General features: G+C 37.5%; 1 protein-coding gene across 5 annotated transcripts in view; it reads right to left on the bottom strand.

Moving 5' to 3' along the window:
- The window catches only part of grid2 (glutamate receptor, ionotropic, delta 2), a 434613-nt gene that overhangs the window by 105700 nt on the left and 302582 nt on the right, over positions 1-26331 (bottom strand). For all 5 annotated transcript variants that reach the window (XR_007931154.1, XR_007931155.1, XM_051901960.1 and 2 more), the window contains one exon: positions 1953-2054. Coding sequence is in view for 3 of the 5 variants with exons in the window: in XM_051901960.1 (XP_051757920.1) it covers positions 1953-2054 (102 nt within the window). In the remaining 2 variants the exon portion in view is untranslated. The remainder of the gene's footprint in view (positions 1-1952; positions 2055-26331) is intronic.

Here is a 26331-nt window from a genome sequence, read left to right as displayed (position 1 = left end):
CCTAACCATATGTTTCACCACAAGGGTCTATGGAACTATTCTGGCACATTTACTTCGCTTTTTCTTCATTTTTGAGCAACGATTCATCCTGATTTTAATACAATGTTTGAACTAGAAATTGCAATTTTGCACTTAAAGACATTGCAGCTTCAATTAGTCTCTATGGAAAGACGGTAAATGAGTGTTCGGCTGGAACACCTGTGAACTGCAAATAAAAGTCGTTATATTATTATCCAGGAGTCTTTGAACATTCTTTCATTCTTAATAGACACAGCCGAATATTGACATGATAGCACATAGACTAGAATATATAGTGAGACAACACACACCAAAGACAAGATTAGTGTTCAATTTTACAGGTTTTTGTTTTAGTCATGGGGGCTTGACCCTTTGCGGTCGCATCGCGGTGCCCCCGCATTCCCATTTCCCATTTCCCATATTGAAAACAGTTTTTTCAGGATTCCTTGATAGGAAATTCAAAAGAACAGCATTTATCTGAAATACAAAGCTTTTGTAACATTATACACTACCGTTCAAAAGTTTGGGTCAGTTAGAATTTTTATTTTTATTTTTTTGAAAAGAAATTAAAGAAATTAATACTTTTATTCAGCAAGGATGCATTAAATCGATCAAAAGTGACAGTAAAGACATTTATAATGTTACAAAAGACTATATTTCAAATAAATGCTGTTCTTTTGAACTTTCTATTCATCAAAGAATCCTGAAATAAAAATATTGTACACAAATATTTTGTACAGTTGTACACAATAAATGTTTCTTGAGCAGCAGATCAGCATATTAGAATGATTTCTGAAGGATCATATGACACTGAAGACTGAAGTAATGATGCTGAAAATTCAGCTTTGATCACAGGAATAAATTACTTTTTAAAATATATTCAAACAGAAAACAGTTATTTTAAATTGTAATAATATTTCACAATATTACTGTTTTTACTGTATTTTCAATTAAATAAATGCAGCCTTGGTGAGCAGACGAAACTTCTTTTAAAAACATTAAAAATCTTACAGATTCCAAACTTTTGACTGGTAGTGTGTGTATATATATATATATATATATATATATATATATATTTACATTTTGGTTAGACTTTAGCTAGCTCATCATTTATAAAATTCTATGGATCCACTTAGCGCTTGTGTGGTATTTTTTGTTAAATATTTGACCAAATTTGATTATACGGTCACTGACCAATATTTACCGAAGTCTGCAGGTTCGTTCTGAACCACACAATCTTTCAAGACCATCTTACTGTCCGCCAGTATTTACAGTTTGCCAACATGGGCATGAGTGCATTCAGTTCTAGTCCCCTGCCTCATATGCCACCAGGGGGAGTGCATTAACATGACAGCCTCCGCCGACTGCTCACTGTTAGCAATTGTGGACGCAAGTTATTCACAGAGCATTCTGTCAGGGCGAGAAATCACCGAATAAAGGAAAAAAGAGGGGTAAAGAGAGAGAGAGAAAAGACGCAGAGTAGCAGCATCACCGCTTTCTTCTCCGACTGACTTCAAAGCAGGGATATGAAGAATTTAAACCTCTGAATCTTTAAAGAACTCCAGGGACTCACTCAAATCGGTGCTGGAGGGAAGATAGCAAAACTCAAATCTCAATATAACCCAGCTCCCCTGGTCTACGTTCATCGTACCCCGAAATTCACTCTTAATGAACTTGGAGACCGGTGACTTGATGTGAACAGACCTCTGGAGCTCACTGGAATGAATATGGATTACTCTGGGGTTACTTCAACCTTATGAGGTCCAGTCAAACAGAGGGGAGTCCTAATTAAGTCAGTTTGATGTCATTTATGAGCAACAGTGAATATCAGAGCAGTGACATCTTGTAAAACTTTGTAGTTATGAAGACTATTGTAGCTGTAAGATGACGTATAAAGCACTTGACTTGACTGGTAATGCTGTAATGGCACCTACCAGTACAGTGACCACCCGCAGGACAACCCCACGCATGTTGTTTTCCAGCTTTCGATCTGTCAGTGTTCCGTTCAATCCGTGGATGGGGTCCCAAGTGCCAAGCTAAAAAATGCAGAAAGTTCACAGTAAGTTCAATGCATGCACAGAAAGAACTATTGATTACACTAACAGCCTATAGATTTTTACAGTAACATAAATGAGTTCATTTCAGAACACAAGGACAGGGAGTTTCTTTCTTTTCCTTTTTTGCTTTTATCTACTCATAAGAAAGAAACATCATAAATGAGAACTTGTAAATATATCAGTTTCTTCTCTTATAGATCAATAATTTTAAATGGAGATTGAATTTACATTGCTTGGACTTGCTTCCCAGATCCTTCTCCTGAAAAAAAAAAGACCCATTATCTCCTATGCATCTCCACTAGAATTGCATAAGAGATCTCAACAATGTCTCAAACTGTGCTCAGTTCTGCAAAGATAAAGTTTCCAATGAAAAGTCAAAGATTTCAATATTAAAGGGTACCTATTATGCCCCTTTTTTACAAGATGTAAAATAAGTCACATGACAACTTGTTCGTAAAATTGTTTGTGTAGCCCACGAACAAAACAACACAGATGTATACATACAGTACACAGGCAGTGTTAATGAATGACGACCCTTGCTTTGGCCAAAAGGTGCCCAAAACACCTGTCGGACAAAGGGTGCTGTGAGCTTGTTAGGAGAGGACCAGTTCAAATCAAAGATACTTTCCCAGTTAACAGTGATGGCGTTGATTTACACACAGCAACTACTTTGTTAATATGAAAAATAATAATACGTAAAAATAATACATATTTGCACTCTGGAGAGCATCAAAGGTTTCTATTTACAACGTGCTTTTGCAGCGTTGAGCAATGTAGCCAATCAGAGACAAAGTTGTTGATCTCTTGAACACAATGACCAATCAGAGTTGTTTAAGTTAGTCAGAATCCACTCACCGCTCAAAACGACTGAGTTTTTACTCAGTGCTGAGTTCTACACGCTCGAGAATACTCTCATAACAAAGAAAGTGTAGACACAATGTAAATAAGAGATTCATTGTGCAGTATAGACATTGTGGAAGCAGGCCTGCAAGATTAGCTGATCGTGGCATACTGTCAAAGATTTTGCCAGGTAACTCGTCAGATATGTTCATTGGAGGTGCTATAACAATTGAAGGAATTTTTCTTCCCAGTTATTTTAGATTTATTTGTGAATTCATTGTTTTAGTTCACAATGAGAAAATACAACATTTAAAGGTTACATTTAATTAAAATTTGACATACAGTCTACTTAAAAAGTGTAGAAAGAATGTTGAGTGTTTTAAAAAAGAGACAGCAAAATAAGGGTTACTGAAGTAAAAGGGTGCATAGATGGTGTGTTGGGGCCTCATATCCGCCCCGGTTTTATAATAAAGTAAAAATAAATAAGTATACTGTATGTGCAGCACTGAGATCAGAGCAGATCGATTGGTTCACAGAAAATACTGCTCCATCTCTGCCAGCGCTGTTTGAGTCACTTATAAAACATGCATTTGAAAAAGCAACACATGCCAAACATCATTCCAAACTTGTAATGTAAAGTGTTTATGTAACGGAGGCAAGCTAGTAAGAGCTGTGCATGTAAACCTCACTCCCCTGGCCTCAAAAGGCACCCCCACCTCCCATTCCGGAGACATTTACAAACCTGTTTTCCAACAAAAGAGAACATTTAATGGCATGTTTTTACTCCAAACTCACTTTATAACGTCAGTCGAGTGTTTGAAATAACTTCCTTTTGTCATCTGACATGGCATCATATCATAGAATGAGGCAGAAATTATATTATTTTATAGTATTATATACGGTGATAAAGGCTAGGTTGATAAGCATTTCATTATAAATATACTTTATTCCTGTGAAAATACCTGAGATGTCTAGAAGAACGCAAATAAACCACATACTGTATTGTCGCAATGGTATGTTTATTGTCTTCATGTTTCATCAGCCAAATCAGTCATCTGCTACAGGGATATCTGGATGCCTTTGTCCATAAGTTTTATGACTTCTATGAGTCTCACTTGTGGACTTTCTGCACAAGGGCACCCTCCAGCTACGAGTATGAATGAAACAGACTCAATAATGCTCACAACACCTGCAAATCCATAAGTTTCTCTTCAGTTTAGAGCAGCTACAATTCTTTGGCCTGTGCTACAAAACTTTCAACTTCTGTAGCACCAGTGCTATGTGCAAAAAGAGTTAATGTACAGCCCTGCTCTTAGAACACAATTCCCTCCAGATTCAATGCAAAGATTCAACAATTTTCTCATACAATTGCATCTGAATTTAACAAAACAAGCTACCCCGAATGGAATACAGTTAGTGAGTCAAAATATTTATCCACTGGCCTTTCCATGTGGTGTTATTGTTAATATTTATTCTTATGGTCTAACAATGCTTGGCTCTCGCAACACACACACACAAAATCCCACCAACCTATGGTTCTGGCTATTTTTAAACCACACTAATTTCCAATCAGTCTATGACTCACCAAATCTGCTGAATACTTCATATTTTGATGTTAGGTAAACATAAGTTAGTCTCACTTAAGAAAAACGATGTGGAAAATTAATTACTAATACAATGCAACAGGAACGCGTGCACACACACAAAAACAAGCGACAAAAAACAAGCTTTTACATAGAAACACAGCAAGGAGCAAACAATCATGATTTAGACGAGTAATTTAGGGCTATGCTCTAATACCCAAGCACAAATCTGTTCACCAAACTCTAATTACACTTAGCTAATGTGTGCCGCATAAGCAAACAATTCGTTGCCCTACTGTGCTCATTTTTCCTCTCGAGTCAGAAAACAACAGAAAACAACTATTGATTTATTTGCCCAATAAAACAATAGCATAGAGTTCCTGAAGCAATATTTCCTGAAGTACGTTGAGATACCTGTGAAAAAAAATCCTCTCCACGGAGATCAAAATTTCCACGTCCCCTGCAAGAGAGTGTTGGAAAAAGATTTTCCTGCTCAATCAAAACATGATATGAAGGAGATCGGATGGTGGGAATGTAAAAGACTTTGATGCTTTTGAAGTTTCCCATGAAAGTACTCTTATGACAGAATACAAACTGCACCAAAAATATAAGTGGAATAATAAACTGGCACACATACTTCTATGTTTGGCTTTGTACCAGTGCAAATGTCACGCTTTGTCCGTGCAATACAAATGTCACCCTTTATGTATTCATAAACATGGCACCAAAACAACCTTGTTCAAAAAAAAAAAAAAAAAAAAAAATTCAGGAAATGCAGCTCACCTTCATACACGAGAGGTTTGAAACATGTCAACTCAATATAATACTGCACACTATGAGTCATATTATCGTGGGCTCTGGCTAGTTATTAGCATAATATTTAGAATGGGATTAGATAGGGTACACACCATCCCATGGAGGCTAGGATGACAGAGCTTTTACATAACTATCCACTTCAGAGGCACTGGGGCTTTTTTTTTTTTCCCAAGGCAGCCATTTTAAGTTCATTCTTATCGAATCTGTCTGAAGTACCAGCCTAATAACTATCATTATGTAATCAAATCATCTGAAATATTAATGGGCTGGAAGGGGTACAAGCATGTGAATGTGTGTGAATTTTCTCTGACAAGAATCGATATTGTTGAATATCAAGCTGCATCAAAGATACGGCCAAAGGTTTTGTGTAGAAAACGGTTTGTATGCTAACCTTTGAGACTATTTATTCATTCTTATCATAGGTACTCTGCCCTTAGTGGCTTATCATCAATTCAGCCAGTCATGGGGTTGAATAGTCCAGAATATAAACATGGAAATTCAATACACCCAGATTCAAATGCACTGTTCTAAATCCTAGTGAACAGTCTTGCTCCCTACAAAGGGAGCTGACAGCTAAACATCATAAGTGACTAATTAGGAAGATTCTACAGTCAATAGGGTCAGCAGTCAGTTTTGAGAAAAATCGAGTTTTCTGAAGGTAAAACAAAATAACCTAGCAACCAAATATACCAATACCATCAAATTTGGCACAAACCAAGTCAAAACCCATATCTAGGAAAAAAATATATATTCAACTTTTTTTCCCATAATTCCACAATTGTTTTATTAACATTAATGAAACAGACAGCCTATATTAAGACCTACTGTATCACACGGATCTAATATAATGTTACACATCAGATTTTCCCCAACAGATGTTCCCAAATGTTCACTTAAAGGGATAGTTCACCCAAAAATGAAAATTTGATGTTTATCTGCTTACCCCCAGGGCATCCAAGATGTAGGTGTTTCTTCAGTAGAACACAAATGATGATTTTTAACTCCAACAGTTGCGGTCTGTCAGTCGTATAATGCTTGTCAATGGGAACTCCATCTATAAGAGTCAAAAAAACATGCACAGACAAATCCAAATTAAACCCTGCGGCTCGTGACGATTGGTTTGTGCGAGAAACCGAACAGTATTTATATCAATTTTTACCTCTAAAACACCACTATGTCCAACTGCCTTGCGCATCCTTGCGCAGTTGGACATAGTGGTGTTTTAGAGGTAAAAATGGATATAAATACTGTTCGGTTTCTCGCACAAACCAATCGTCACGAGCCGCAGGGTTTAATTTGGATTTGTCTGTGCATATTTTTTTGACTCTTATAGATGGAGTTCCCATTGACAAGCATTATACGACTGACAGACCGCAACGGTTGGAGTTAAAAATCATCATTTGTGTTCTCCTGAAGAAACAAAGTCACCTACATCTTGGATGCCCTGGGAGTAAGCAGATAAACATCAAATTTTCATTTTTGGGTCAACTATCCCTTTAAGACATAACAGATAATGTTTGCATGAATACTCGCCAAGACAGATTTATTTTTACTGTACTACTTTACTTGAAATACTGTAAGTCTGTGTATATGTCTATATCGGGATCGCGGCCTCTTTGTGCGCGCGCTTCGGATCTGTCAGTCAGCGTGAGTTTTGTTTACATCAGCATGAGTTTAAAAATCACATTTCATTGGTTCAGACTCGTGCCATTGAGTATTTGCTATGAATATTCACAAAGTTGGAATGCTGCGCTTTACAACGATACCAAACTTGTGCTGAGAGGAAGCGCCAGTCATTGAGAAGCGAGCAGAGAAAAACTTCATTTTTCAAGGACAAAGGAAAGGTACTCCTCTCAAAAAACGTACAAATAAAGACACTTTTAGATTGCTATTTGGAGCATTGAGATCGCTAGAAGAGGACCTCACATTTTTCACTTGTTTTGCCTGTAGCTCGAAATTAGCCCGTGTGCATTCTGACTCAAATTGACAGCACGGGTCACATATAATAGTAATATAACATAACAGTGAAAAATAAATCCAAGATGGGAGGAATGTTTGATTACATATGTGTGTGTGTGTGTGTGTGAGTGCATCAGTTTTTATTTTTCAGTTTTATAAAACCATAATTATATTATTTTAAATAACTGTATACAATTGTTATAAAATACAATATCTCAGGAGGCAGCATTAACGGTCGTTTTGGCTCAGCCTTCACCTATGATGATGCTTTAAAAGGCTGCCTACGGATACAGCTCAGGGTTTGCAACAGAGCTAGTGTTTTGTTTTCAAGCTAGCTGACCAGACAGACACTTTGCTTTCAACAGGTGACACGTATAAATGTGCACTTCCTGTCTACACAATTCAAATAGATCTGTGCACATAATTGACGGTGAAGCCTTAGATAAATTGATTCACTTGAACTGGATGTCTATGACATGACACTCTTGATCTTATAGAACAGCCGTTCCATATAGATCGTCATTTGTTTGTCTCTTTTACTCAGATGCATTTATAAAGCAGTATAATCCAATAGAAAATCAACCTTCAATTTCAGCCATTAAACATTTATTATCAGTCCATTTCCTTTCCTGTGGGAGCAGGTGGAATGTTTTTATGATGTATGATTGATTGATTCACAAAGCTCCATTAATTAAAACGAATGTTTTTGTGGTTAAGGGCACTGCTATGCTTTTAAGTGTCTCCGTATTGATCTCATGGAGTAGACTTTTGAAGAGTGGCCCTGGAAAGCAGATCCAGAGCAAATGCGAGTCTAAAATCGGTAATTATGGTTTGATTGCGAAACAATGTAATATAAAACCCAGAGACTGTCCATGGAAGCCGAATCTGCAATATCCGATAAAGGTCTTCTTGAGCACGTCTACATAAACTCATAACAGCTATATTTACAGCAAGCGAGGCATGCTAAATGCCTGTGAGAAATTTCAAGCCTCGTCTAATCGATAAAATATTATCCACCGTGGGAATACATGTGGTATTGCTGAATTGCTGCCGCTGACTGCGTCAGCATGAATCGACACATCCATCGACCTTTGGGCTCGTCGCTCATCATGTTGACTTCTGGGAATGTTGAGAAACAACAGGCCGACCTGGCGATGTTCAAATCATAGCATTCTAGGAGGCATATCAGAGCATTTTAACCCTTGTTCAAAGCCTGTATGACTTCCTTGCTTCATGGAATATAAAAGAAAGAATTGGAGCAACATGAAGGTAAGTAGATGATGAAAGAATTTTACTTTTTTTTAAGGTTAACTATCATTTAGCATGAAAGCATTAAATCTTAAGCATGAAATAGACACATTATGCTGCCAAATAAAAGCAAGATACACACAAATACATTAAAAAGTTATTTCAAATGGGTCTTTTTATGACTGCAAACTACAAACTTACACTATACCATCCAAAAAATTTTTAATGAATAAAATAATAAATTTAGCAACAGAGCATTAAATTGATCAAAAGTGAAAGACATTATAATGTTACAAAAGATTTCAATTTTAAATAATGCTATTTTTTAAATAATGCTGACAAAAGATCATGTTTCCACAAAAATATTAAGCAGTATGAAACGTTTTCAACATTTCAACATGCATCGACACATCCATCGATCTCTGGACTTGTCACTCATCATGTTGACTTCTGGGAGTAGTGACAGTCACAACAGGCCGACATAGCGACGTTCAAATAAGAGTATTCTAGAAGGTACCATCATCACAATCGTTGAAGCAGAACTGTCATTCTTTGGTGGTTTAGTGCATAGTTTCAACAGTTTCAGCAGGGGTATTTCTGAGGCCATGGTGTGACAGGAAGTGCCTCTGTCATCTAAAATTTGTTTTGCATGCTGAATCTCAAAACAGCGGCAGAATGTTTGTCATCCTCTAGTCTAACAGTTGGGGTGAGCTGCCTCATCCCGAAAGCCAGTACTGTAAATTTCAAGTCTGAAAAAAGAGAAGCAGAAAAGGGGCGAGAGAGAGAGAGGTCTGCCTCTTATCTTCAGAAGGACAGATAAGAGCTCATTTCTCACTGCGGAATAGAAACAAGCGGGCCTCTCCGGGTTCTCTGGCAAGAGAATGACACCATTAGCATCCCATAATGCCTTGCTTTATTCTGCACATTCACATTTTGTGTGCGGGCGTAATGCCGCCTGCTCTCGCCGTTTCTGCACTTCACGCACGGATCTGTTCATCTTCATCACATGCGATTGCCGCCACTCTGCCGCAGAGCTGGAGATGGCAGGTAGTTTCAAAGGTGATGTGTGGATACGAGCGACCCTTACGGCTGGTAATGCCAGGGTTTCGATAACCTCTTAGGATGATGATGTGACACTTTGCTGTAGTGCAAGGCAGAGGAAAGTCAAAGCAAGGAATGTGTCTTGATAAGCTTGCCACACTCTGTGTGATTAGATGACTATTTACCACCCACTCTTAAAGTCTTAAAGTTGTGTCTTATTGCAAATATTTTATTATATGTTAGTACATATTTTACTTGTGACACATTTGTTTTTTAAAAAGCTCTTAAAGGGAAAGTTTGAAAATTCTGTCATCATTTACTCACCCTCATGTCATTCAAACCTGCATAACTTTCTTGGTTCTGCGGTACACTAAAGAAGGAAGTCACACGGGTTTGGAAAAAACATGAGGATGAGTAAATGATGAAAAGACCCCAAAACACAATATAAAAATATATATTATTATTGAAAATAAAAAAACCCTACAGTTAAAAAATTTGGGGTCATTATTCTTTATGTGAAAGGAATTATTTATTCAACAATGAAGCACTAAATTGATCAAAAGAGACAGTAAAGACATTTACGATGACAAAAATAACAAGCAGCATAACTATTTTCAACATTGACAGTTGTAAGAAATGTTTCTCAGCATATTAGTATGATTTCTGAAGGATCCTGTGACACTAAAGTAATGGCTGCTGAAAATTCAGCTTTGCCATCAAAGGAATACATTTGATTTAAAATGTATTAAAATAGAAAACCATTATTTTAAATGTTAATAACATTTCACAATATTAGTGTTTTCACTTTATCATATAAATATAGCCTGGGCAGACGCTTTCAAAACATTAAAATACTGTATCTTACCGAACCCAAACTTTGTCTGTTTTTGTAAATATTAATATCTGTATTTCTGATTCATATAAAATGTTACTAAAATATGTGCATATTTTGTAGTGGGGCCAATAAAAATACTGGCAGTGCAAGCACAAAATCTGAACAACTTGTCTTATAGGGCTAGCAAGGAAAGAAAAAAAAGAAAAAATTGAGGCCTGTTTTCTCTGGTTTCACTTAAAGACACGCTATCCAAGCAATTAACATATTGTCAATGCTGACCTGCACTTCTATTGAGTTCTCCACCTCACTGAATCCATGTTCACAGGATTTAGCAACTGTGTCTAGCAATTAATTTTAGCAGTTATGCCCTTCCTCACCAGGACGCTCCACTGGGACCTTATGGGATGTATCACTATACTAACATATTGCAGGCAGGGTCATATCAATAGAGCCCTGCCTCAGGCAATTTGTAAACAGTACCTCACAAGTAGTTTGTGGTTCAATCGACAGAAACGAAATGCTGACGATGCAAAGCAGCACCTGTCATGCAAATGGCCAAGGCATGACTGCCCCGACAGGCATATTTAACCACAGAAACAGTAAGATCACGACAGTCGCCTTAAGTCAATGTCATAACGAGCATCTATGCATGCATATTTTAAGAACACCTTAATAAGCTTGCGTGTGGCTCTGCCATCAAATATAGATGAGTGGGCTTTCATTTTGCAGCAAACTTACAATTATGCTCAAAGTCCTCTAAGAGTCAAGCGAAGTAATATTATGGTAAATGGTTTTAGGACACCCCATCCTCTACAAACACTGACATATAAATTTACCATCAGAAGATTAGCAAGGATTTCTATTTTTTTTCTAATAATAAGAAATTTTCTGGAAAAAAAGCAGTTGAAAGTGGGAGGACATCTCTTTTTTGCTATATATATATATATATATATATATATATATATACTGTATATCTGCCACGGGAACCGTTTCACTGTTTGAATCACTTCGCTGTCAGCATTCTCACAGTGAGTGTCATCATGGTGTCACCATATTTTTTTATAGATACCACTGTTATTTTGTAACAGAAGGTAGTTTTAAGAGTTTTTTTTAGCCAAAAATGTAGTTGTTTAGACCTCAGATATGCAATTTATCTGTAACCACAGCACCTATTTGAAAATTTGTTTAGATGCTTTCGAAGATGTGAGCTCCAGGCCGTCAGCGACCATTAAGTGCTCATGTACCTACAGAGAACAGCTTCATCTTCTCAAGTCCTTCAGGAATTTGCTGCTGGCTCTTATGTAGATAGTGTTTAAACAGGAGGTATAATTCATATCAAACGGGCAATCTTTGGTCTTATAATAGAGCGCTGCTTTTGTACGTTTGACTGAACTGTTTGCTTGTGTTTATTTCCTATTTTACTTCTTATACTGTTATAATGGCTACTGTTGTTCATTTAAATATTATTGTTCAATAAATAATATTTTATATAAATAACCTGCCATATTTTTTGGTATTGAGAAAGAGTCTAAGTGATTGCGACTTCAGTGAAAGTTACATTAATATGCCATGAGATGACGTCAAAGACTGTCTTTAAGAGTGAGTCAGTCAGTCAGTCACAAAGACTTTTATATTGAAAGGGACTGAAACAAGGAAACAAGGACGTTGTTTTTACTTTAAACAACATCTTTCGAGACGCAACTGACAAATGCATTAACTAGTGCTGTCATGGGAATGTCTTAAATGTTAAAAGGACAAAGATAAAAATCGTTTTCCTTCAAACTGATTTTGTTATTATGAATATAAGATTGACCTGAAGAATATCAGCTAGATGCAGGTAATACACTTGCTCAGTCGATCTCTCTCTCATAATACTCTACATATTTCAATGAAGCGACTCAACGTTCCTTTGTTACTTGCTCTAAAGTGACATTTTAGAATTAGTAACGGAGGCTTGGTCTCAACTGTTAAACTGTCAACTTGAGATTTGAATCTGTGTCAGATAGAAGTAGTTTCTCACAAAAGAGTGTGTTTAAAGACACTCCGTTGTTATTTCTTATTTATTTACACACTCGTGCCATCAAACTGTTGTATAAACGCAATATCACTTGTAGCCATGCGATATGGCTGTATATCAGCACGCTGTGATTACCTGCGGCATATGCCCGAATCAAAGCCGTGCTGATATACAGCCATATTGCATGGCTACGAGTGTGATATCGCATTTATACAACAGTATAATATGACAAATCATTTTCTGACTGACCAAGCAGTAGGGTGAACATAGCATATGTCTCCACAGCTCTGATACAGCTGACATCTGAACTACCAGGTCTGTTGGTTCCTATCAATTGTATTCAATTGATTTTCCTCACAAACACACATCACTGCCTGATAATGAAGCTGTCTAATGAGAGAAAAAGTTTCTGCTAAAGCAAACTCCCTTCGGGGTTTCTAGTCTATTCTGTTTTGTTCAAGAGAAACCACACCGAGCTGTACCACAACCGCCCCCATGGAAATGAAGTACAAGACACGTACAAATGTTCAATAAAGTAACATTTTCTCTCTGTGTGTGCTAAACTAAAGAAGAATTAAGGCTGGGAGACTGCAAGGTTGTGACACAGCACACTGGGGACTGCTGAAAGGAGTGAAGAGCTCCAGGCCGTACATCAAAGATCAGTCTGTACTCTTAGCTGGGCAGATCCTGTGTGAATGGAATAAAATCACAATGGATCGAAACTATGGAGCTCAGTCTCTCTGTACAACCCACCTAATGACACTTGCACATATTCTGCACCCTTATGCAGAAAAACAATAAAGTGCAAAAAGTCTTTTTCTTAATGAGTATTTTTTTTTATGTTCTCCAGTAAAAACATTTAAACACCATTAAAATAAGATACTTGAGAAGCAAAATTGTGTAAGATAATAACAGTTGTATTATATCTCTAGTTGGAAACAAAAATTGTGTATTACTATGTCACCAAACAGTTGCAATAATAATCTGTTTTTAAATAGGTCTCCTGAACAACTCCCCTCTGTCATTGGTCTGATTTATTCACCAACAACTCACAGGAATACCTCCAACTTCACGTTACAACAAGCAGACATCTAACATACCTAACTCTGTGTATAATTTGGATAAAACAAATTATTGCATCTGACTGTAGCTGTTTTCCTTCAGACAAACAGACTTCCTTTTGTTAATTGAAGTAGGATATGGTTATGTCAGAGGTTATTCTGCTTTACCTAAGATAAATTATAATTAAACTATGAAGAGTAAAAGTGCTGTAATTAAACTCACAATTGACAATTATTGTTGCATGCAAACACTTTCACAAAATAATTACAAAGTGAAAAAAGTTAATGAAAATATGTTTATGATTAAAAGAGTTTTGTAAACACAATTATCAGTTAAAATGAAATATTCATTTGAACTAATGATTGCATAAACAATAATGAATTTGACTGTAATGCTGGACTAAAGCCAATCTATTTAATATTTAATCTTTAGACACAGCACAGGGCTTCAGAGAGGTGAACGTGTGTGCTATTTTAATAAAGCTTTCTGAACAAAGTCAATTAGTTTATAAAAAAAAGATTAAAAACAATTATAAATTGAGATTGAAAAATTGTGAGTACAACCTCAGCAAAGTCAAAGATTCATCACCTAAAAGTATTCACTGTGTCCACTAATTAGTTTTTGAAGTTCCCAGAAAGATCATGTTTGAGCATAACCAGAGCATAACCACTATTCATAAATTATTATTCTTTTTTTTTAATTATCGGGGGAAAAATGTTTTATTTTATTATTATTATTTATATAAAATCAAGACAAATCTGTCTTGTTGTTTGTAATAGGCCAGATCCAAATCATAATGTTTACAAGACAATTCTACAATTCTGTTCAATTTATAATATTATGAGTTATATTAAACTTTTTATTATTTTTATTTAAAGTTAAGTTTATTGATACTATATAATAATAATGATAATTACTATTTTATGATTAAAATCAACATTTTGGTTTATTTTGCCTGAAGCACATTATGAATGGCAACGTCTGATGCAGAAAAAAAAGATATCTAAAAAGAAATACCATTTAATAATTTAGAAAAATTGTATTCAAAACAGAATTAATTAATTATGGTTATAAAGATTACAAAGAGAATGGTGAAAAATGAACAGAACAAAATGAAGAACAAAAAAAAGTGCCTTGTTGAAATTTAGATATTGTCCTGATCTAATTCTGCCTGCAAAAGACATTTGCATATGCACTGAAAAAAAAAAAGTAAAAGTGCTCGCATCCATATGATGTTTAAATCGGTAAAGATCTGAAATGACACTTAATGAAGTGTACTTCCTTCCTTACAAACACGTTAAAAATTAGAGCTGGGTACAGACTCTCATCCCCTTCAGCAATATCTAGGGCAACTGTGAAATACTTCCTCCTCATCCTATTAAGACATTGACAGAGTGTGGACTGACTCAACCTTCTCCAACAACATGCCTCCCAGGGAGAGCGAGGGAGCGAGCGAGTGAGAGACCAACAAGCAGAGGAGGAGGAGACAGGAATGACTGCTTCTCTCTTTTATATTTAAAGCAGTTCTCCTTTATATTTAAAGCAGTTTTGAAGTTGATGCTGCCCTCAAGTCGGTGCCCCTAAACAGTATTATGAGCCGGATGAACAGGGAAAGTCCAAAAGACTTGCGGGATCCTGACCCCAGATCCCTGCATCCTCTCTTTATCTGCTGCATGAGGCCGGAGGCAGTGGGCTTCAGGGACACACTGATTCAGTCATGAGGAAACGTTCTGTATATGGGATTAGCCCACATCATAAAGCCTGTATGATGTAGCCCTCACTGCCTGCCAGCAGATAATGATGTGGCCCTGTTGAATATTTCAGGCTGTGGATTGCTAAGTGCTTTTTCTCTGGGGAACGCTGTCGTGCGCATTTGCTGTCTAACTGTGGCGTCATGCTCCATCTCTCCCCGGAGGAAGCACCTGGAAAAAGCACTGACCCTGATGCTAAGATGCACTTTAATTACCCTTACTACAGGGATGGACGTAAAGGGGTCATTATTCAATAGTCGGACATCTTATTGTGAATGTTTTCTCTTTTTTTCTTATCTTCTCTCCTCTCATGAATAACAGATTAAAAGTATGATGAGTATTGAGAATGTAATGATTAAAGATGTATGTGGTTTAAGGGGATAGTTCAGAGGAAAATAAAAATTATGTCATTATTTACTCACCCTCACACTTTTCCAAACCCTACGGAACCATTTTTATGGTGATTTTGCATTCTTTTTTGAAGCTTTACAGGCCCAGTCTCCATTGACTTTCATTATATTGAAAAAAGTAGCCATGATATTCTTCAGAAATTCAAAAGAACAAAGGAATTCTTACTGGTTTGGAAAAAGCTTTTAAAAATCTAGCTTAAAGCACGTGGCAAGCTAGTACTGTAAAAACAACAACTCTTTATATTTAAGTAGGTTTCATACGGTTTTGAAAAACTTTTATTCCTTTAAAAACTATATATACATACAGGTGCTGGTCATATAATTAGAATATCATCAAAAAGTTGATTTATTTCACTAATTCCATTCAAAAAGTGAAACTTGTATATTATATTCATTCATTACACACAGACTGATATATTTCAAATGTTTATTTCTTTTAATTTTGATGATTATAACTGACAACTAAGGAAAATCCCAAATTCAGTATCTCAGAAAATTAGAATATTGTGAAAAGGTTCAATGTTGAAGACACCTGGTGCCACACTCTAATCAGCTAATTAACTCAAAACACCTGCAAAGGCCTTTAAATGGTCTCTCAGTCTAGTTCTGTAGGCTACACAATCATGGGGAAGACTGCTGACTTGACAGTTGTCCAAAACATGACCATTGACACCTTGCACAAGGAGGGCAAGACACAAAAGGTCATTGCAAAAGAGGCTGGCTGTTCACAGAGCTCTGTGTCCAAGCACATTAATAGAGAGGCGAAGGGAAGGAAAAGATGTGGTAGAAAAAAGTGTACAAACAATAGGGATAACCGCACCCTGGAGAGGATTGTGAAACAAAACCCATTCAAAAATGTGGGGGAGATTCACAAAGAGTGGACTGCAGCTGGAGTCAGTGCTTCAAGAACCACTACACACAGACGTATGCAAGACATGGGTTTCAGCTGTCGCATTCCTTGTGTCAAGCCACTCTTGAACAACAGACAGCGTCAGAAGCGTCTCGCCTGGGCTAAAGACAAAAAGGACTGGACTGCTGCTGAGTGGTCCAAAGTTATGTTCTCTGATGAAAGTAAATTTTGCATTTCCTTTGGAAATCAGGGTCCCAGAGTCTGGAGGAAGAGAGGAGAGGCACATGGTCCACATTGCTTGAGGTCCAGTGTAAAGTTTCCACAGTCAGTGATGGTTTGGGGTGCCATGTCATCTGCTGGTGTTGGTCCACTGTGTTTTCTGAGGTCCAAGGTCAACACAGCCGTATACCAGGAAGTTTTAGAGCACTTCATGCTTCCTGCTGCTGACCAACTTTATGGAGATGCAGATTTCATTTTCCAACAGGACTTGGCACCTGCACACAATGCCAAAGCTACCAGTACCTGGTTTAAGGACCATGGTATCCCTGTTCTTAATTGGCCAGCAAACTCGCCTGACCTTAACCCCATAGAAAATCTATGGGGTATTGTGAAGAGGAAGATGCGATATGCCAGACCCAACAATGCAGAAGAGCTGAAGGCCACTATCAGAGCAACCTGGGCTCTTATAACACCTGAGCAGTGCCACAGACTGATCGACTCCATGCCACGCCGCATTGCTGCAGTAATTCAGGCAAAAGGAGCCCCAACTAAGTATTGAGTGCTGTACATGCTCATACTTTTCATGTTCATACTTTTCAGTTGGCCAAGATTTCTAAAAATCCTTTCTTTGTATTGGTCTTAAGTAATATTCTAATTTTCTGAGATACTGAATTTGGGATTTTCCTTAGTTGTCAGTTATAATCATCAAAATTAAAAGAAATAAACATTTGAAATATGTCAGTCTGTGTGTAATGAATGAATATAATATACAAGTTTCAGTTTTTGAATGGAATTAGTGAAATAAATCAACTTTTTGATGATATTCTAATTATATGACCAGCACCTGTATATATATACACACTCACTCAACAGCCACTTTATTAGGTACACTTTGCTAGTAGCTGGTTTGACCTCCTTTTACCTCCAAGAACTGCCTTAATTCTTCGTGGCATAGATTAAACAAGGTGCTGGAAATATTCATTAGAGATTTTGGTCCATATGGACATGATAGCATCACGTAGTTGCGGCATATTTTTCGGCTGGACATCTGTGATGCGAATCTCCTGTTCCACCACATCCCAAAGGTGCTCTACTGGATTGAGATCTGGTGACTGTGGAGGCCATTTGAGTATAGTGAACTCACTGTCCATTTGAGTATAGTGAACTCACTGTCATGTTCAAGAAACCAGTTTGAGATGATTTGAGCTTTGTGACATTGTGTGTTATCCTGCTGGAAGCAGCCATCCGAAGATTGGTACACTGTGATCATAAAGGGATGGACATGGTCAGCAACAATAAACAGTGCTCAATTGGTACTAAGGGGACCAAAGTGTGCCAAGAAAATATCCACCACATCATTACACCACCAGGACCAGCCTAAACCGTTGATAGAAGGCAGGATGGATCCATGTTGTTTATGCCAAATTCTGACCCTACCATCTGAATGTTGCAGAAAAAATAGAGACTCATCAGACCAGACAAAGTTTTTCCAATCTTCTATTGTCCTTCTATAGCCAGTGCAAATTGTAGCCTCAGTTTTCTGCTGTTAGTTAACAGGAGTGGCACCCAGTGTGGCCTTGGTTGTAACGAGTGATTATTTGAGTTACTGTTGCCTTTCTATCAGCTCAAAGTAGTCTGACCATTCTCCTCTGACCTCTGGCATCAACAAGGCATTTTCACCCACAGAACTGCCTCTCACTGGATAATGGATATTTTCTCTTTTTCAGACCATTCTCTGTATGCCTTAGAGATGGTTTTGTGTAAAAACATCAGTTGTACACTATTATTGCGGTGCATTGTGGGATTGAATGAGTGCACTCGATAATGTCCACTAAGGTTTCAGACAACACTAAAAATGGCTGTTCCCTTCAAATAGTGCCCTATTTAAGGGTATAGGGGGCGATTTCGGACATAGGGCATATCTATATGCCTGAATGCATTGGGTTGCTGCCATGATTGTTTGATCAGATTTTTGTGTTAACGAGCAGTTGAACAGGTGTAACCAAGAAAGTGGCTGTTAGTGTGCGTGTGTGTGTATGTGTCCAAATTATGTAATGGGGAGGGTTAGGGAAAGGCCTGGCAACCTATTCTGGAAAAATAATCACCAAGAAAATTCATGGACAGTCTCTTGCATATGGCAGAATCACCAAAAGTCAGATACAACTGAAATGAACTGATATTTGAACTTACCGACCTTGATACATTCTGTCCTCTTTATGACATAATTCCCTCTTAATGACAGTGAATTGACAGAGAAAAGCTTTTCAAATATTAATAAGCAGTTTTGTTAAAATATAACAAAACTGCTTCCCAAAAAAACACGCTCAACACAGACGATGTGCATTCAAGTCACTCGAGGGCTGGAAGGACACATGATTCCTGCCTTTTTGTCCAGCACAGATAGCCTTGGGCATTACATTGAAGAATGGGGACGCAAATAGCCATGTTTCTCTTTTATGAATCTTTCTGACATATGACTCCTTTTACGTTCGAGTTTCAGAGTAGGCATTGAATCAACAGTATTCTTAGCTTTTTTGATGAAAACACTTGTCGCTTTCACACTTTTGCTTGACCTTTAGAAAAGTAGACACAGCACCTGTGGCACACACTAGCTTTTTTCTGACGGCTTCATCAGCACCTGGTAATTACCAGCAGGCAGCAGAGGAGCCTGCGGTGATCAAAGCCTCAGACACAGAAGAAAGGAGGAAAAGGAGAGAGAGCGAGAGAAAAAGAGTGAGAGAAACAACTGGCAAGTCCAGGCGCTGAGGTATGAAGAGGTGAGGACACTATGGACTCGTTGTGTTAATCCGGCTGGAGCAGGAACATGGGAATGTGCTGATCCACAGAGGCATGGAACGGCACTGTCTGAGGTAATCCTCTGGTTTACATGCTGTAATTCTATTGGAAGACTGCAGGAGGGCACACTGGGGGTCTGATCTAGAACCTGCAACCACAGCCTTCAATACACCCTCATTGCGAATGCATTTGTCACATATGCATGTGCATTTTTAACTGCATTATATGCAACATTACTGTAACAATCAGACTAAAGAAGACAGGAAATCAACATGCTGGTGCTTAAGAAGCATTTCTTGTTATTATCAAAGTTGAAAACAGTTGTGCAGGCCATGCTCCTACGTGTTTGAAATTGCTCATGTATTCATGTGTGTATTTCCATCCAAAAAAAAATATTCTGTTTATCACTGTATTTTCTATCAAAGTCTCTTGTTCTTGGCAAAGTTCTCGGCGAAACAGCATCATAAATAAATAACGATCACAGGGGTTCTGTACTCCGTAATTCCTTTTTAAAATCACCAAAAATGGATGTTTCGCTCACTACAGGTCTAAGATGTTTCCCAGTACCACAACAGATATTTGTTCCAGTGAAGTCGAGGCAGTGACAGGCAGTTCTGCTTTGAGGACTACATTTCTCTATACTGAGGGACATTCATCCTGTGGGAGAGCAAGAGATGTTTATCTCTACGACTATTCACAGCATGCAGCCACAATACAAACACTAAATACACAGCCATAAATAAATAATGAACAAAAAAGAATGATTCCAGATTTCTCTTTTAAACTTTGCACAGTAATATGCAAATATGAGTACAAGATCACATTACAGAGAAACGTGTTACGTATTTCTGGAGAAATGTGTTATGGAGAATTCGCCTATTTGGTTTTCCGTGTAAACATCTAAGTTACATTTTGTACTTTTGTATTTCGAAAATGATGTAAAACTGTCTTGTTGTTTTTCTGTATGACATTTTGGTGGAATCGTTGTTGCTTTTGAAAACATCCATAAACCTTGCAATGTATTGTAGTGGTATTCGGAAAAACGAACCACCAAGCAATAAGATGAGTAAATATAGCCGTAAAGTTAACCGTAAATAGGACAACACCTTTAGATATAAGGGGAAAAAAAACATTAAATAACATTCAAAAATGGGTAAAAGAGATACTTTTCTGATGTAAGTAAACCATGACCCCATTAATCGAGTGTTTCAAGAAAAAAAGATTATGCTGGCGGCCTAAGTAAAAGTTTTTTTTTATTTTTTTTTTTTTTTACTTCAAAATATGTTTAACCTGACATTCTATTCATATCATAACCCACATTCATTAATACAACTAGGATTGTGATCAAAAGTTCAAAAACTCCTCTAGCAAAATTCTACATCTGGACAATAGGAACTTTAGCTTTATAGAATAAGTACATATTCGCCTTTGGAAAAGTAATAGATCTCTGTAAAATTCTACAAAGTGGAAGTGAGGACTGGTGTGGAAATAAATATGGGACTATAGAGAACAAAAGCGCTGCTATGCCCAGCTCTTTTCCCATATCTATTCAATCACTTCATCCTTTAACAATATGATAATACAATCCGTGTCACACATGCGGAGGAAAATATCTTTTCTACTCTTGGAAAATTGAAGAGGGGCTGCAGTTGAAAAGAGAAACCCAGGGCATTTAACACATTGGCAATCTACAGGGAAATGTCTAGACAAAATGTGCCAAAAAAAAACAACAACAAAAAAAAAAACATTTCTCTAAAGCAGCACAAATCAATGATAGCTTTGCTCGTTCACTCTCTCTCTCTACCTCCAATCCTACAGGCCGAGACTGCTCCTCTCAAAGAACATCTGAATCTACCTAATGGAATGGAAAATTGGGGGAAATGGGGAGTCAGACCCGAGGGGATTTCTTACCCCACTGTACAGTTTTCACATATTTAACACCGGCGCTTCTACAACCTAGCCTTGCACGTCGGCGAACACATTAATGCACATCACCCAGTCGAAAAGGTGCCAGAGCCATTTCCGAATATTAATATAACACACTCAAAGTCATGCTGTACAACTCTGGCCATACCCTGAGGGCTGCCTTTACCTAGTCACATAACAGATCGTTCTCAACAGAGAGCTACAAAGCATTTAAGACCTGAAACAAACTCCAAGTATGTGAACACAAGCGCTTCTAGCTAAGCAAACTCGGTTTTGTGACTGTGAAGTCTGTCAATCCACAATATTGCTGCAAGTATAACCTATCTTCATCTAAGGTCTGTTTTCTATTTTAGTGAAGGAAGGAATAGAATTATATTGAATACAAGCTAAAGCTCACATGGTTTAGATCAGTGGTTTTCAAACCTGTCCTGGAGCACCTCCAGCACTGCAGAATTTGTATGTCTCCCTCATCTAACACACCTGATTCAACTCAACTCATTAGTAGAGAACACAAGACCAGGGCTGTGTCCGAAATCGCCCACTATACCCTTAAATAGGGCACTATTTGAGGGGACAGCCATTTGTAGTGGTGTCTGAAACCATAGTGGACATTATCGTGTGGAGTCTAACGATTGTACAACCAAGTACGCTCAACGGCTAGAGAATAACCATAATGCACTGTGAGAGTCGCACATCAAATGAAGTCTGACCTGAAGCTCCCTATACCCTCATTCACTATTCCCTATATTAGTCCACTTGAAGGAGTGAATGAAGAGGAGTGAGCGAATTCAGACACTGAGTGTGCCGGAAGGGCTGCCGCTTTTGCATAGTTTGTGCTTGCTGTTTAAAAATCATTTGAAACTTAGCAAACTGGCAGCTCCAGTAGTAAGATGAAAATATTTATCTTGAACCCTGTCATGGAAACTATCCATTGAAAAATGGATGGATGGATGGATGGATGATTCAGCTACGGGCACCATCTTCTGGCGAGATGCGGGAATTCATTTGACACGACCCTCACAGTGCTTTATGGGTATTCTCTAACCGTTGAGTGTACATCAGGTGTACACTCATTATTGCGTCGCATTATGGGATTGAATGAGTGCACTCGATAATGTGCACTATGGTTTCAGACACTACTACAAGTTGCTGTCCCCTCAATTAGTGCCCTATTTAAGGGTATGGGGGCGATTTCGGACACCAAATGTGCAATGCTGGGGGTGCTCCAGGACAGGTTTGAAAACCCCTGGTTTAGATAGCTTTTACTACATTGGTGCTTGCTGATAGTCATACATAGATGACGAGTGGCTGATGCTGATGGGATGTTAAGCTGGTTAGTAGCAGACTTTCCTACCTCTTCCATAGACTTCCATTCATAATGACATCTGTCTAGCCTCTTCTTTTTCTCTACACATTTTCCCACCTCTTCCAGCTCAGTGGACTCTCACATTAGCACAAACTCCATCGCATATTCCCTACTGACTGCCTGACCTGTGCTCTAATACGTTTTCAATGAAGGCAAAAACAAAAGAATATTTTGTATCCCAGCAGGGATGATTAGCCAAAATGGCTAATCGAGCAATTACGCCACAGTGAAGCTTTTAGATGTTTTGATATATAGAGAGGAGAGCCGAATGTAGCCAATGGATTTAATGATGCAGAAAACTAATTCTTGCATGGTGGTAAAACTAATTATGACAGATTGCTTTGAACCATTATAATGGAGATATGGACACAGTACATCTACATATTGGTGTATACACAGTTGGGTCCAAAAAATTGTTGAAAATATAAAATCTAATTTATAGTTGGCGATAAGCAACATTTTATGATTTTTAAGAATTTAAAGGGTTAGTTCACCCAACAATGAAAATAATGTCATTTATTACTCACCCTCATGCCGTTCCACACCCGTAAGACCTTCGTTAATCTTCGGAACACAAATTAAGATATTTTTGTTGAAATCCGATGGCTCAGTGAGGCCTCCATAGCCAGCAATGACATTTCCTTTCTCAAGATCCATTAATGTACTAAAAACATATTTAAATCAGTTCATGTGAGTACAGTGGTTCAATATTAATATTATAAAGCGATGAGAATATTTTTAGTGCGCCAAAAAAATAAAAATAAATAACGACTTATATAGTGATGGGTGATTTCAAAATACTGGTTCAGGAAGCTTCAGAGCATAACGAATCAGCGTGTCAAATCAGCGGTTCGGACGTGATTTCAGCAGTTTGGTGGTTTGACACGCAATCCGAATCATGATTCGATACGCTTATTCATAATGCTCCGAAGCTTCCTGAAGCAGTATTTTGAAATTGGCCATCACTATATAAGTCCTTATTTTGTTTTTTTTGGCCGCACCAAAAATATTCTCGTCGCTTTATAATATTAATATTGAACCACTGTACTCACATGAACTGATTTAAATATGTTTTTAGTACATTAATAGATCTTAAGAGAGGAAATGTCATTGCTGGCTATGGAGGCCTCATTGAGCCATTGGATTTCAACAAAAATATCTTAATTTGTGTTCTGAAGATTAACGAAGGTCTTACGGGTGTGGAACGCCATGAGGGTAAGTAATAAATGGCAGAATTTTCATTTTTGGGTGAACTAACCCTTTAAAACAAAGAAACATTTTTTTTTCTTTTCAATTTACATGTAACTGGTCACTCAAATTGTTATTCAAATAATATAATTTGTATCAAATCAAAAGCATTTTCACTAGCTGCCATGAGAATATCTGAATAGAAGACTGTCACTGCAAGAATATAAAACAGGATGTTGAAATATGAACATCACTCGTTACCCTGGAGTCACCTTCACACCAATTACCCCAGCAACAAGTCTATGTTAGGAACAAAAGCCATTAAAAGCCTGTTCAAAAGGGACTGATAATGTTCTAGACAACTGACCATATGAAAAGAGAGCAAGGGTTGTGCAATCACCTTACGACACTGTAAAACTGTGGAGTGAAAAACTACAAAGTTCTTTCAGAAAGACGCTCAAGTGTGTTTTCTGAGATTTTCAGCAGGCTGGAAGAACATCCCCCTCGCAGGAGGTAGTTGAGATAACTACTGATAATGTGTTAGCAGGCGGTCACATTAAACAGGTTTTGTTTTCTGGTCAATGTCAACAAGTGTGGAAGCACATATTGTGCATGTCTGGTAACACAGCAGTTAATTGGAGAGATGTTTAAAACACAAGTGGCTTAAACATATGTACACTACTCGAGAAGAACTGGCCTTCTGTTTATATATACTATGCGTTTGCATTTTATCACGCAGTGTAAATACAGATTATTCACTGCAAAAGAAATGCATGAGAACCTATAAAGAGGGACTAAAATGGCACAGATCAGTTCTTAATTAGTATATGAAATATTTAAACATCTTTAAAACAAGATACATTTACTTAAGCCAAATTGAGACTTAATAAGACTTGATAGAGTTTTTGAGATTTCATACATTTTGAATTAGGTTTATTTTTCTCACCCTAGTCAGGGCTGTTTTGGCAGCAAAAGGGGGACCAACACAATATTAGGAAGGTGGTCATAATGTTGTGCCTGACCGGTGTATATTAGGGGTGTAATGATACATGTATTCGCCCTGAACCGTCAAGGTAAGGACGTCACGGTTTGGTGAATACAGTCAGAGGAATAAACAGTCAATCACAGGCGATCCACAATACAATCCAAAAGAGGGTGTGCGAGGTAATGCAATGCTGTTTGCTAACCGCCACAACAGGAAAAAGAGGGAGAGGGAGTTTTTTATATATATTTTAAATACAGACAGAGATAGATGATAGATAGATAGATAGATAGATAGATAGATAGACAGACAGACAGACAGACAGATAGATGGAATTTTAATATTTTAAGTTTATATTGTTGATTTATGTGCTTTTCCAGCAGTAGTGTGCAGAACCTAGCATAAAAAGCATTGCTTCTGAAGCAATTATCCACTCTGATAAAAGAAACTTGCTTAATGTAATTACTTTGTACTTAAAAGATTCATTTCATCTTTTGGAAGTGCAGCACAGATCTTGTTTGTGTCAGAGACCATTATCTTTAATGAAATCTGACAATTTAATTTGTGCATGATTGCAGTAAGGTTGCAGTGAGGTTCCAGTGGTTAAGAGGAAGTGGTATCATTAAAGGACTCTAGCCTGTTGTCTGATGGTTGTCTGTGGACTTTGGCACACTGGAGTCCTCAAGGACAATCACTGACCCTCTGATTAACATCTCACTCTATCAGATCCAAGTCACTTCAGACACGCAATCTACACTATGACAACAAGTTTTTCTGTCTGATCTATAAAATCCTTTGGACTTGTGATTTCAAAAGGATCGACGGGAAAGAGACGAATACACCAGCCAATAACACTCACTTACTGTAATTTAAACACAGGGTCCAAAATTAAAATCGTGCTGCACAAAAACGGATGAACTGAGAAAATATTTCAACGTAAATGTTTATTTCGAGTCATGAGAATGTATTTTGGTGCCTTTTTTGGTTCCTATACCATCTAAATCACAGAATTTTTTCCCTTGTCATATACTTTAGTTCACAAATACAAACTTCTGATGGGAAATGTTCCACTTCATTAGAAGATGCTTCAGTCGGAAGTTGTCTTTAGTCGATAGTTTGAATTGTGAACATCACCTACTATGGCAAGTTAAGATCATCAAATTAATTTTCAAAAAAGTGTTATGTTGCAGTTCATAATAAAGTGACTGACTAACATGGAGAGAAAAAAAAAAAAAAAAAAAAAAACATTTTATTCACTCACCTAAATTTGGGCCCTGTTTACATAAATTCCAGTGGCCATGTTCATACTGGTCACTGTTCCGATGCTCTTGCAAATTATATTATAACTGCACTCTAAAACTAGCTTT

The sequence above is a fragment of the Ctenopharyngodon idella genome, chromosome 8, assembly GCF_019924925.1.
Source record: "Ctenopharyngodon idella isolate HZGC_01 chromosome 8, HZGC01, whole genome shotgun sequence".
NCBI classification, from domain to species: domain Eukaryota; kingdom Metazoa; phylum Chordata; class Actinopteri; order Cypriniformes; family Xenocyprididae; genus Ctenopharyngodon; species Ctenopharyngodon idella.
This window is presented reverse-complemented; position numbering and strand designations above follow the sequence as displayed.